The sequence below is a fragment of the Barbus barbus genome (assembly GCF_936440315.1).
Source record: "Barbus barbus genome assembly, chromosome: 2".
NCBI lineage: Eukaryota > Metazoa > Chordata > Actinopteri > Cypriniformes > Cyprinidae > Barbus > Barbus barbus.
This window is the reverse complement of record NC_136730.1, coordinates 9,242,522-9,256,383: the sequence shown is the minus strand read 5'-3', so window position 1 is coordinate 9,256,383 and position 13,862 is coordinate 9,242,522. Positions and strand designations below refer to the sequence as shown.

The following is a 13,862-nucleotide window of genomic DNA, read 5'->3' as shown; positions in this document are numbered from 1 at the left end:
CCACCACGACCTTATCTTTGTATTCCCCTCTCGTATGCAACTATTCCACGGGGTGTGATAGTTAGGCATTCCCTGCATAAGTTATGAAACTGATTTGCCATTGATTTGATAAGGAAATCTATGAATGGCTTATGTACATGTCAGCTTTTGAATGAAATAAAATAATAAAAATAAAATATTTTAGATCATAAGCAAATGTATAGCTGTCCCATAGAATTATTCAACTGAAGTCCCGCTCCCCAAACTGCCCCCAAAATTAGTATTTATTCAGTATTTCACTAAGATTAACTGGATTTAATGCATGCAAATCAACTCACTTGTGTGCGTGAACTGTTTTTGTTAAGTAAAAGTTGTATATGGCTCTTACATGGCTCTCACTTTTTCGTCTAATCAAATGTATCCAGATGAAAATAGGTTGCTGATGGTATTTTAATATACAAATTAATTACCCTCAAAAGGCTGTTTTATTCTATATAGGGAATAGTTACAGTGGCTGCCATATGGAGATCACATGACCAAATGCTCACTTTTTTTCAGAGGATCCTTGAGACAGAGTCAAGGACTGTGATTGGTTCTGGGGGAAAATATAAAATAAATATTTTAAAGCATCACACTGGCAAACAACGACACTTCAAGTAATATTGTTATTATTACTATTGCTCGGCATATGTGTTTTCATTATTGTCATTATTATATTTAACAAGATTGATATTTGTTGTTGTGTATTTTTAAATTTAAATATATTATTCACAATCAAGCATATTTGTCTTGAATAAATGGAAATGGATAAAAAATAAATGGATTTTGTACATAGGATGCTTCTCACAGCACTGTTAGTAGGCAAGTATAAAAATATGTTTATGTTTTACATTTAAGTTTAAAAAGAATACATTCTTACATTGACTTGAACAGCCCTGATCAGTTTCAATGTATCTTTTTCAAGGATGTGCAAATATTCCATGGTGCACTTCTTATCATTATTACATTGTCAATGAGTTCAAGAACTAGACTGAGGCTCAAGATTACTACAGAAAATACTACTCTGATTTAGCAACATTTGACAACAAGGAGGAACACAACCAAGTCGTTCAAACTCTGGTGAGTGGAGGTTACACTGACGATGTTTGGATAGGAATGTATGATGATCGCTAGCTGGAGATGGTCCAATGGTGAAAAAAAATGACGCACACCAACTGGGCAATAAACGAACCAGACAGCTAGCAAAATATATGGTAAAGATGTGGTATGCTCTTTAATAGAGGATTTTGGTATGATCGGCATTGTGCAGTGTCCCTTGCTGTCTTGTGCTATAATGGTAATTGAATCTGCTTTTCTAACTTGACTAACATAACTAAAAAAAATAGAATGTCTAAATTAACTATATGCCCACAGCCACAACAAAAACAACTGTCTTAATCCAAGAGATTAAAAATTGGAGTGAAGCTTTAAAATACTGCAGACTGTATCACAATGATTTGGCTAAAATAGGAAACCAAGATGAGAACACAAAACTGAAACTGCTGATCAACAACAATAATGTGGTAAGAGCTTTCATGGGTTTATACAGAGACACCTGGAAATGGTCAGATCAGAGTAGCTCTGTATTCAGGGCTTGGATGTTCTCTGAACACAATAATTTCGGGGGAGTTGAATTTTGTGTGCAACTGAATTTGCCAAGTGCATCATGGGGTGATGTATCATATTCAAAGAAACTCAGATTTGTCTGTGGCGCTGGTAAGCTTGTTTGCTAGTGTTTGAGTGATCATAGAATAAAGACAATACGGTGTTTACTGTTTTAAATTACTGATCTGATTATTTAAATCCCTGTAGCAAAGAAGATTCAAGTACTGAGAATAAATTTACAGTCAGCACTGAACCTTAATGTCGGTGATTTTAACAGCACCATTTTACAGCAGGTCAGTGTTAAAAAGATACACAATGATTTTGTAATGAGGGTAATCATATTCCATATGCTCTTTATCTTTCATAATATCTGCTCTGTGTTAAATAATGTAAATTTTTCAATGACACATGAAACATGTTTATAATGATTATAAGCTCCAGCGGTCGATGGTTCTGTTTGTCTTCAGTTGCAGCAAAAGCTGAGGGAACTGGGACTGCAGAATAACACCAAGCTGATATGGAGGACACAACTCAATGAACAAATATTTCACGCCCTAAACACAACAAACAACTAGCTATGTAAAACTGTAAAATGAATGTTTTCAGAAGAATAGCTAAGAATATATTATAATTAATTGGTATGTCTTGTATGTGGTGTAAGTTAGCATAGTTTCTAATAAATATAGTTTTGTATTGTTGTGTTCAGTGAATTTTAATAGTGCAAGAAGTAATGAAGCTCTACCTGTTTAATTGAAGTTGCTTCCTATGTTTAGCGTGAATGTATTAGGAAACTCTTTTCTAAAATGTTTATATTTATATCTGAATAATCTGTTTGGCATGTATGGGACATTCTGCTGTCCTTAGACCAAAATGAGTCAAAAAAAAGTGGTGGAGGTAAATAAAAATTAAAGAATTGTGAAGTAGCAGCATACAGTGGCCTGTTCATGTTCTGTTGTTTTAATTTAATTAACTGAGCTAAGTCATTAAAAATGTTAAAAGTGTAGATCTATGCATTTCAGCTGCACGTCCTTCTTCAGGTGTATCAAATTTTCAAACTAGTCTACTTAAACAATTAGTAAGCAATCATCAAAGACAGCTGGTTGTTTAGTTGGAGTGGCTAAGGCTCTCGTATTTATACCAAGCATAACAAAGAGAAAAAAAAATCTCTCTCTCTCTATTGTATACGTGCATATACACAAAATAAATAAATAAAAAAATAAAAAGCAAAATAAAAACAAATAATTAAAAAAAATACAAAATAAACACTTTTCAAGTTATCAAACCTAAAAAAAAATACACTACAAAGAGAAACTCATATTATTTCATTAATTTATGAAATTGAATTTCATTTATTTCATCAATGTTGTAGGAATCTCATTTTAGTTCGCATTCGCATTTTTTTTTAACACTGCATTTGTAACTTAAGTAACGTAATTTTATTGACATAAGTAGCTGTAATCAAATTACATAAATTTAAAATGTAACTCATTACTTTACTGCGTTACCAGGAAAAGTAATTAGATTACAGTAACGCTTTACTGAGTAACGCGTTATACCCAACTCTGATAATAATAATAATAATATACATACATACATACATACATACATTGGCGACATTCGACTCTTGCATCGGGGGTGGGGGGGGGACAAAAGCAACAAAAAAAGGTAAAGAAAATAATTTTCAGATGTATGCATCAAAACAATGCCCTACAACGCATCAAAATAGTCAAGAATAACTTGAGGTTGCATGAGTTTACTAAACTGTGGAGCTTTGACTCTTGTTGCTGATTTGAATAGTGATGCTTCCCGTTTTAAGTGGCCTATCATTTTTAACCAGAAATGTGCACGCATTCCTGATGTTCATCTGTGTCTTTTTCCTGTGTCAGGAAACACGTTAGGAAAAAATAAATGATCAGCAATCCTTGACTATTCTGTCATAAATTGCATACCATTCATTTCTTAACTTTCTGTCATCCGTTACTGGAAATGAAATTACTGGTTGGTTGATGTGTCCTGATCTCAATAAAGTTTACACACCCTTTCAGTCCATGAATTGGATCTTGCTCAGGATGCGCGCTGTTTGTGGGAGTTTGTTTGGCCAGGACCGCTTCCAGAATAAATCACTGAGGCATTTTTGTCCCCTCCATTGCTTTGGTTATCACTATCACTGTGGTAATCACTGATATTTCTCGAATGAATCTAGCATAAATATGCAGATGCCATTCCTGAAACGTTGCAGCATGTATGTGTCCAAAAAATTTCTCCCATTATTATCACTAAAAACATCACCCATCTTAGTTCATTGCAATCTCACAAAGTTCTGTTATAATCAATGAAGCTCTCTGAACTACACAATGAATCTCTTATATACATCACCTCTGCACTATGAGACAATTCACAAGCGTGCAAAACTGCAGCGCTTTCAGAGGTGAGTGAATTCTGAAAACTCTAACATTTCTGATTGGCCATTGCGTTGTAACCACTGCGATTGGTTACATTGCTCAATGCCGCAAAAACACATTGGATAGTTCGCGGTGGGCAAGTGTTGCCAACTTAGCAATTTTGTTGCTAAATTTTGCAACTTTTCAGACTACCCAAGCAACTTTTCTTCTCAAAGCACCTAAAAACAAATTTAGCTATTTTTAAAAATTTGTTGGCCCACTATTAGCCGCATTGTCATGTATCATGTATTTGTTCATGTTTTCCTGCAAACACTCGCGACATGATTGACCAGATTCTGAGAATAGTCTTCATCTAAAAAAAATTATGAAAAAGTATAGAGTGGTATCAGCTAGTGGGGTAGGCCATCAAAATCAACATTAAAACTTTAAAAATATATTTAGAAGAGAGGATTTCAGTAATAGGTATTTAAAGTGAAGTGACATTCAGCCAAGTATGGTGACCCATACTTGGAATTCATGCTCTGCATTTAACCCATCCTTCGTGCACACACACAGCAGTGAACACACACACACCGTGAACACACACCCGGAGCAGTGGGCAGCCATTTATGCTGCGGCGGCTCCCGGGGAGCAGTTGGGGGTTTGGTGCCTTGCTCAAGGGCACCTCAGTCGTGGTATTGAGGGTGGAGAGAGCGCTGGACATTCACTCCCCCCACCTACAATCCCTGCCTGTCGGAGACTCGAACCCGCAACCTTCGGATTACAAGTCCGACGCTCTAACCATCAGGCCACGACTTCCCCTATTTGTTATCCTGATACATATTTCTGTTGTGCAAATATATTTCCTGTATAAATGATTACGTCTATAACCTTTTCAAAGGGAATGTAGTATAATGTTATGGTTCTTAATTGTGGTCACATTATCTACACTTTAATCTCAAGCGGAAATGGTGAAAGAAACGAGTACGACAAATAAAATGTGCACATCATCATCAGCTATCGGAACAAGAGCTCTAGATGTAGTGGCGTAAGAAAAAAGTAATTTAAAACAACATTTACAAAAATACAGCCAGATGATCATGAGTGGGTTTTCTGTGCGTATGATAATTTTCTCAGTGACTTGGTCTCTTGAGTTACATAGGGAGCACAAAAAAAATTCCTTGATATTTTGTGTCTGTAGCCTTTTCAAGACTGTGTACAACCTCAAACTTTACTGAATGTGTAGCTTTGAGCACAATGGTTAGATATGTTTCAGTTGTAAGTGTAAAACAGCACACCTTAATTTTCGTGTCGATACTTAATGGGGTCTCACATCAAATAGATGGATAATTGTCCTAAAAAAAGAAATACCCACAAACACTCAAGAATTTTTTCTTAATTTTCATTTATTTCTATAAACACTGAATGCTGATGGCTCTCAGAGAGAAGGCCTCACCTACAGTACAGTCATATTAATGACATATGCAGTGCAACAAACAAAATGTGAGGCGGTTCATCCATACTCCTGATCATCTGACTTAGTAAAATGTCAGTCACAATAGATCAAGAGGAGGATTTCTGTATTCTGTATGCATTATTGCAATTTTTCTTAAATTATGTATACACTTTTGCATTCTGTAATTCAATTATTTTTAGTCAATTCGTTTTGGGCAAAGATAATTCCTATGTAAAGATTATGTTGAATTTGTTCTATAACCTTTACAAAAGCGTGGAACATCATATAGTTCTCAAACTATGTTTGCATTACATCAAATAAATATGACAGAAGTGGAGAAGCAAAGATGTTTAGCACGTGCACACATTGTAGATGCTTACGTACACCAGAGATGTTGCTTTATTTGAGTCAAAGAAGATGGCGATAGTGACTGATAATATTCTTTAATGTTTAATGTCATTGTGTTGAAAAAGATTCTGTGGAAAAACACCTCAAGGGAAATAATTTGAAATGGAGGTTTGTCAAAATAATAAAAAGTTCAGTCAAATGTTCAAGAATTTTCTTAAATTAATAAGTATGTGCTCGTCATGCAATCTTTCCCATGCAAGGATTAGCATGAACTTGCCGAGGAGTCTTAAAACAAACACAGCCAAACAAACGAAATGTGAATTGTGTCATCTGCTTTCTGAGCAAGATGACTAAATCCAGTGGAGTGATAAAAATATTATTTACAAATCCGCGTTTAATAAACTTTCACAATTGTTTGCCAAACAGATTTTCTGAATTCTATATGCATTATAAACATTTTCTTTTCTTGCTATACTCTCTTTCTTAGTGATTTTGTCTCTTGAAATGTACAAAAGGTTATAGATTAAATTGATCAATACTCTTTACAAGAGTGTGGAAATTTTAACATGCTCAAACTTGAATGTGCAGCTTTCAGTGCAATAGTTTGATTTGTTTCAGTTGTAATAGATCTAAGGGTAAAACAGCAAAACTTAATTTTTGTGTTGATGCTTCGTGTGCGCACATTGTGGACAGACACAAAGTTGCACTAAAAGAAATATCTCAAAGAGAAAAGACTGTTACTTAATTTTCATTTATTCCTATTGTGATGACAGGTCACAAAGAGGTGTCTTCACCTAAAAACATACACAGTCCAACAAACAAATTGTGAACGGCCATCTGAAATCGTGATAAAATGACTAAAACTAGTAATGTTAGAAAAATTTTATTTACAAAAGATTGTGATTCTTAGATGAGACACATCCCTAACAAAATCTGTTGGCATGCAAACATACTCATAAATGTTTTGGCACAGCTGTTTACACATATAGTATGAGAACTGTACATTGTATCACTTGCCATAGCAAATTCATTACCAGTTTATTAGGGTCAAAAAAATTATGATAATAGTTGAAACATCCTTGTACTTCTCTTTCATGTTGAAAACACAGATGCTGGCCCTTTAATCATTTAGTAAACCATTTCAAATGGCATGATACCTACAAGAGTCAAATAGTCAAAATGTACAAGTTTTGTGTTCTAGGTGAGAAATTTACACCAATAAAGGTTTCATGAACATTAGAAAACAACATGTATTCCCTGTGGCTGTTAATTTGAAACAATAAATCATTTGAAAACGTAGGTCTGTCAAATGAGAAAAGTTCAGTCATACATTTCAAATACTTTTCTGAAGTAAAAATGTATGTGTTTGTCACAAACACACCCAAAGAGTTTTCTACTCATGTGAGAAAAGTACTTGGGTCAGGCTATTTTAAAGAAATTAAAGAATAAAACTCAAGTTTAATTTAAAGACAATAGACAGCATGACTTGCTTTAGTGACACAATGCGTTTAAAACTTGTAAACATGTTTATCATTGTCATACAATCAAAACAGTGATGTCTTAGCTATCAACATTTAGCCTATAGAGCAAACAAACAATGATCCTGTTAAGGTGACAATACGCACCCCTTTGCTTAGCCATTTTTCCACAATCAGGAAGAACCCAACACCTCCAGACTGGACGTTAGCTACACGTCAGGAAGGAACTCCATAAAAACGCCATGTTTTTATGAGAGATAAAAACATCATAAATACAGTCATAAATCCATCAAAAGTCAAATCTAACATCTGTTTTGATCTTTTCATTTACACACCCTACTGTCATGTCAGTCAGGGGTGACAGGACTCCGGTGACATGACAGTCAGGGTGACAGAGGGGTCAAATAGCCATAAATCATCAACACATATGTACACATTTGACATATGACAACCTGTCAATCAGTCTGACACATGGTATTGGTTACAACTACTTTGCAGTATTTGATTTTGGACTCTATCAGTGCAATCAAAATCATTTTTTGAAGAAACACTGTTATAGCGTTATAGCATGTGATCTCTCTGCCTGTAGTTCACTTCACTGTATTCAGCCAAGTGTCTGTTGTTCGATCTTCTGGCTGGAAGAGCAGGGGCAAAACTGACAGCTGCATAATTCACATCTGAATTTTCAATCTGTTAAAAAAAACATATTTCTTTTTATTTCATTTTTTCGGTTTCTAATCTTAATGGATTAGAAGTACATATGAGAATGTTTTAGAAAACGGATTTCATATGTAAAAAATATATATTAAATTAAAATTACCTCGCATGATGGTAATGTTTCATTTTTAGATCCTTCAAAATGTGCAGAAAATGAAACTTTCAATTAACATTTAAATTGTTTTGCTCATAATATTACAATGTGTAAAACTTTAGATCACTATTTTATGCATTTAATCTCTTAACAAATGGAAAGTGTGAGTGTGAATGTGAGTGTGAATTTTACCTTTTTGCCTTTTACTCCAGCGTTTAAAATAATCAACCATAAGTGCGATTATTAGTATCGCAAACACAACATTGAAGGATATCAAGCAAAGTAACACAGGATTCCATACCATCTGATTATTGCTATCTGAAATGGAGGGGGGGGAAACAGAGAAGAATTTAATAAAGCAACAACGTGCTTCTTTCTTAAAATACTGTGAATTAGGGCGATATGACGATATATACAGGGGCGTGTCTAGAGCATTTTAAATGGGGGGGCCAGTCTGGGGCACTGCCTTAAAAGAGGGTGGCCGGGGGGAGGGGTTGGATACACGATGTTAATAGGCCTATATTATATACAGAGGTGGGTAGAGTACCCAAAAACTGTACTCAAGTAAAAGTAAAAGTACTTCTAGAAATATTTACTCAAGTAAAAGTAAAAGTAATCGTCTGAATAGTTACTTGAGTAAGAGTAAAAAAGTATCGGATAAAAAAACTACTCAAGTAGTTAGTTACTAGTTACTTTGGATCATATAGGTACTGAATATAGTCTATTTTTATTTTTATTTTTATCTTCTGTTCTGCAAAATGTAAACAAATGTAGCCTATATTACATAAATATAGTAAAAATATGAATATTAATTGTGTCTAGAACAGGCCGCGCGCCGCTGCTCAGAGCTAACGCGGGTTCCGCGGGTGTTCATTTCATACTCTGTGACAGTTTATTTAATGTATAAATTATACATTGCATTTAATGTAAGGTACATGTACAACAAACTGGTGATGTCATAGTGGTATCGTGGCCTATACCTGTGAACAGTAGACAGCACACGCGGTGTTCATCTAATAAAAGATCTTCATATAGCTCTAGCAAACAAGCCTTTGCAGATTTGCTTTCAACTGACTGTAGATCCAAAGCCACGTCTTCATCGCTCTTGATGTTCTTAAACTCTCTGTTATCTGAGAGAGAACCGCTTCAGAGACTCAGCGCGTGCGGCAGGGAACTGAACGAATCATTCAAACTGATTCGCGAACCGATTCACTGGTTTGCCAACTGGTTTGATAAAGCCTTTAAACAGAATCGACTCAAAAGAAAGAATCATTCGCGAATGGGCATAGTTCATTGCCCAGAGAAAAGTAGATGGCGCGTTTGGAATAAACCAAAGCATTTTTAACTTGTATTTCATTAAGATACAGTAACGAGAGGAGCGTCGCCCACAGTAACGAAGTAAAAGTACCGTTTTTTTCTCTAAAAATATACTTGAGTAAGAGTACAAGTACCCATTTTAAAATATACTCTAAAAGTATTAGTTACCCAAAAAATGTACTCAAGTAAATGTAACAAAGTAAATGTAACTCGTTACTACCCACCTCTGAGTGAGACCCGAGCCAATTCATAAAAGAACAATGTAGATTTAAAAAATGCGTAACATTATGCGCTCTCGACATCTGTCATTTAGATCACGCTAAAATGCCTAAAATTAATAAAGAAGAGAAGAAAGCGGCCCTAGGCAGCTGCCTACACATGCCAAGATACGCCAGATGCAGTTAGAAATTAACTAAAAACAAGCCTATCGCAAGACATCTGGTAGGGGGGGCACCTGGGGTGGCCAGCCAAATTTCAGGGGGGGGCGGTGCCACCCCTGGCCACCACGTAGACACGCCCCTGGATATATATCGGATGGACGAAATAAAAAGTCTATCGTTTCATATTATGTTCATATTATGTTTCGTGGTGTCGCAAAATACATTGTTTACAGTAATACTTTTTCATCATTTGGATGACTGTGATCTTTACACGCCACCATGGGACATGAAGTGGAGACAGAACCAGGTGGAGAACGAGAAAACGACGAGCTCGTTCCTAAACAAGAGAGACTACATCTGTAGCATGGGCAAGCGTTTTTAAGCAAACAACAGAGCTATATGTGTGCGCTTTTTTGTTTCTGTGTGAGAGGAGCACGCTTTTTCTTTTTTTCTTTTTTGCTGCTTTATTGGCTTTGAATGATTACATAAACACACTTATATGCGTCAGAATCCCAGTCTTTGGAAGTATCCTCATAAACACAGCGATTTAGGTCTTAAGACAGAGTAAACAGCTGAAAGTGAAAACACGTATGTAACTGTATATTGGATCCGGACTTCAGTCTTAAAGGGGAAGCTGTCCAATATTTGTTCTGTCTGCCATTCATATTAATCATAGCACATTGCTAGAAAATCTCGCACTGCTCGACTAATTCACTTTTGTAACTTTAATAGGAAGAAATAATTAAAAAATAATAATAATAATAATGATATACTTATATATTTAGATATATGTATAGAATCTATACATAATACACGTGTTAATTACATCTATCATAGATAGATAGACAGATATAATTAACACAGATTTAAACAACGTATGTAGCATTTCTTATTTATTGTAGTTTTTGTCCTATTGCTTGCAATTAGTTTCTTATCCTTATTTCATCACTGACTGTTTATTTATCTTCAGTGAGCTTGAGTTGTGTTTTGTTCAGGCTTCTATTAGTTTGATATTGGCATTGGTGACAAGGATTATGAAAATTCTATGGTATCAAAGATTTTAATATCATAAAAACCTTTTTAAAAGAAAAAAATTACTATTTCGTGATATAAAATTAGTCATATCGTGAAATAAAATTTTGGTTATATCGCCAATCCCTACTGTGAATACACTGCTGCACATAGTTGTGTTCTCTGTATAGACACCTTCCCATGACTTGTCAAAAACATCTGGACATTTAAGAAATATATTTTTACAGTGTTTAAATGTCATTGCATTTGCTGCCAAAATCAAGTGGCATTAATTGTAAAGCAAGAATGCAAGCACACTTTTCAAGAAAAAAAACATTTCGCAAAAAGGTTTATATTTTAAATAATAAAACAATGGACATCAGATTACACGTGTAATCTGTGAGTAGAACTGTCGTAATATATTCAGTAAGCATACTTTGAGACCTGTTGGGGAAAAGTAACTGGAATAGCTGTAAAATAAAAAAATAAATATCCCCTTGGTTGGATAATTTGTATAAAGCAATAGATCATAGCAATAAATTTACCAGTATTTTTGAAAGTGGTTCCATTCACAACTTTTGTCTCCTCACATCCCATGTTAATGTCTTTGGACTCATGTCCTTAGAAGCAGCAAATATAGATGTCAAGGAATATGATGATTTTAAATTACTTATAAACAAGATAAGTTAGTTATAATAGTCTATACTACAAAAGAAAATTTATAAGACAATAGCATGTTGAATATATTTTACCTGTTAGCATCAGATGTGCTCCAGACATAAATTCTATTTTATTCAAGAAAACTGTCCCGCAGTAGTAATTTCCGATGTCCTCCTTGGTTGTAGCTGTGATGTTGAGGTGAAAAGAATCTTCACTTGCTGAAATATCAAATCTCCCATCTTTAAATTCATTCTCAAATTGGATATTATTCCAATAATTGTATGATAGTGCAATAAGACAAGGGATTTGTCCAATTTTCTGTTTATACCAAACCATTGTGTTGCCAAAATGTTTTTTTGTTGAGAAACATTTGATTGTAACATCATCTCCCAGCTGGAACGTTTGCAATGAGACAATTTCACCACTGCTATCAGGTCGAACTCCAGCTGAAACAGAACAGAACAGAGATTTTATTTTAAAGACTAAATGTGTACACATACATGGAATTGACCAGTAAATAAATATTTAAACAGTGGAAAGAGTGTATATATACTTACGAGCCCAAAAGATCAAAATTGCCCAAATGATCATGTCTGAGGCAATGAATGTGCGAAACTGCTTTTTAAAAGACTTGCATGTGATGTGATTGGACACTTTGAAACCAAGACAGAATTGAATAAGACTGTGATTGGTTGAAATCGATCTGGTATCTCTCACTCCACTCCCAAATTGAAGAAAATTGTAACTAAATTTATGGGGTGATGATCAATAACTGTGTCACTTTATTGTCTGTGATTAAAGACTGTCAAGGCATGCAAAAAAATTAGTTTTGTGTAGCTATATAGCCCTGCTCCTGGACTTCAAATTGTCAAATTTAATGGCAGCAAGATCAGTTTGTGAAGGCATCACTGTTACATATCACATTTTAGACATGTCAGTCTCCAGATTTACATTAAAATATACAGGGACAATTACAGAATTCCCAATTTAACATACAAGTAGTATTATGTGTGTGGGGGGGGCTATATTCAATGGCTGTAAAATCTTAAGTATATGAACTGAAGTGGAAAGTCCAAAGTTTGAAAAGTCCAAATCATTTTGCTATTTTTAGTACTTAAAAATTAAAACTGACAATGGAAATGCAACCTATTCTCTTTCAAGGTTATTTATTTTATGTCTCCAATCTTTGAGATAAATCTTGGACTACACAATGCATGCAAAAGATAACAGTATGTGAACTTGACACAAATTGTTTTTATATAAAAAAGTGCTGCTTGTGCAGTTTGTGGTTTTCTTGTTTTTCTAAAAATGGCCATCAGAAACAACCGCCGACCACATCAGCACCATATATAGTAATCATAGAGAAACAGGTCACAACGAGACGGACGTACATCCTGTGATTACATGAGAGTGAAAGTGCAGGTGCAATTTTTAAGCTCATAGGTGTAACACTGCCTCTGAAATGTTTCATGACCACAGTGTTAATGCATTGGAAAATTGAGAATGCAGAAGACCGTTGCATATTCAGGCTTCTTCTGTTATAGGTGTTTGTGGCAACCACATATTTAATGTGTGAACAAAATAACCTAAAGTTCAATATGCAGCTACAATTTCCTCACAGCTTGACAATGAGTATGTTATTATAAACAAGAGCACACCCACAAATGAGAATCCACATACCTACAGAGTTTTTATTTAGGTAATTTATTCAGAAATAACTTCATCCCACTCCAACTAGTGTTGATGAGGCCTTAAAATGCCATTAAACATATGTTGTTATTTAACGTTCTCTGTTACGAACGTAACCTCGGTTGCCTGAGATACGGGAACGAGTACTGCATCTTGCTAAAGACGCTTTTGGAAAAAGTCTTTTTTCTCCTGAACTGAAGCCTTATTCAATCACGCAGTGTAACTGCACGGCCATCGGTTCGTGCAGTCCATTAAAGACGAACCAATGGCTCGGCAGCGGTGCTGCACGAACCTATGGCTGTGAAGCCCGCCAGAATGGGTGGAGCCTTCTGGCTATATAAGCGGCCACTTTGCCACAGGATTTAGGTTACTTCGACTGAAGCGGCGACTGAGTCACGTCTAGCAACGCAGTACTCGTTCCCCTATCTCAGGGAACCGAGGTTACGTTCATAACAGAGTACGTTCCCTTTTGATACTTCACTCATACTGCATCTTGCTAAAGACACTTTGGGAACACAGTACAATCATGCCGTACTAAGGTAGAGGAACAACCACATGTGTAATCTTGTCCTAGACACCTCAGGGTCCAAGGGAACATGAACAGCAAGCAGGTTAAGCTCAGACCCTACCTTGGGTGATCGTTCAAAAAGACTTGCACAACCTCAGCACCCATGGGGCTGAGAGCGCACAAACAGATCCTCTGATGGG

The 13,862-nt window shown here is 35.4% G+C and overlaps 1 protein-coding gene across 1 annotated transcript; it reads right to left on the bottom strand.

Annotated features, from left to right (window-relative positions):
* Positions 1-6,547: 6,547 nt before the first annotated feature.
* nitr6a (novel immune-type receptor 6a) lies at positions 6,548-12,054 on the bottom strand. Its single transcript, XM_079432978.1, has 6 exons — positions 12,023-12,054; positions 11,558-11,911; positions 11,351-11,425; positions 8,290-8,415; positions 8,107-8,138; positions 6,548-7,976 (listed from the first exon to the last, which is right to left on the bottom strand). The coding sequence occupies exons 2-6, from the start codon at positions 11,799-11,801 to the stop codon at positions 7,848-7,850; spliced, it is 606 nt and encodes a 201-aa protein (XP_079289104.1). The 5' UTR covers positions 11,802-11,911; positions 12,023-12,054; the 3' UTR covers positions 6,548-7,847.
* Between the last annotated feature and the right edge of the window lie 1,808 nt (positions 12,055-13,862).

Bases quoted from the DNA above. Each gene is read 5' to 3' on its own strand.
- nitr6a (XM_079432978.1), bottom strand. From the start codon at position 11,801: ATGGTTTGGTATAAACAGAAAATTGGACAAATCCCTTGTCTTATTGCA. The intron at 11,426-11,557 runs GTAAAATATATT...GCTGCTTCTAAG, and splicing joins AGCACATCTGATGCTAACAG to GACATGAGTCCAAAGACATT. The intron at 8,416-11,350 runs GTAAATTTATTG...CCTCCATTTCAG, and splicing joins AACCACTTTCAAAAATACTG to ATAGCAATAATCAGATGGTA.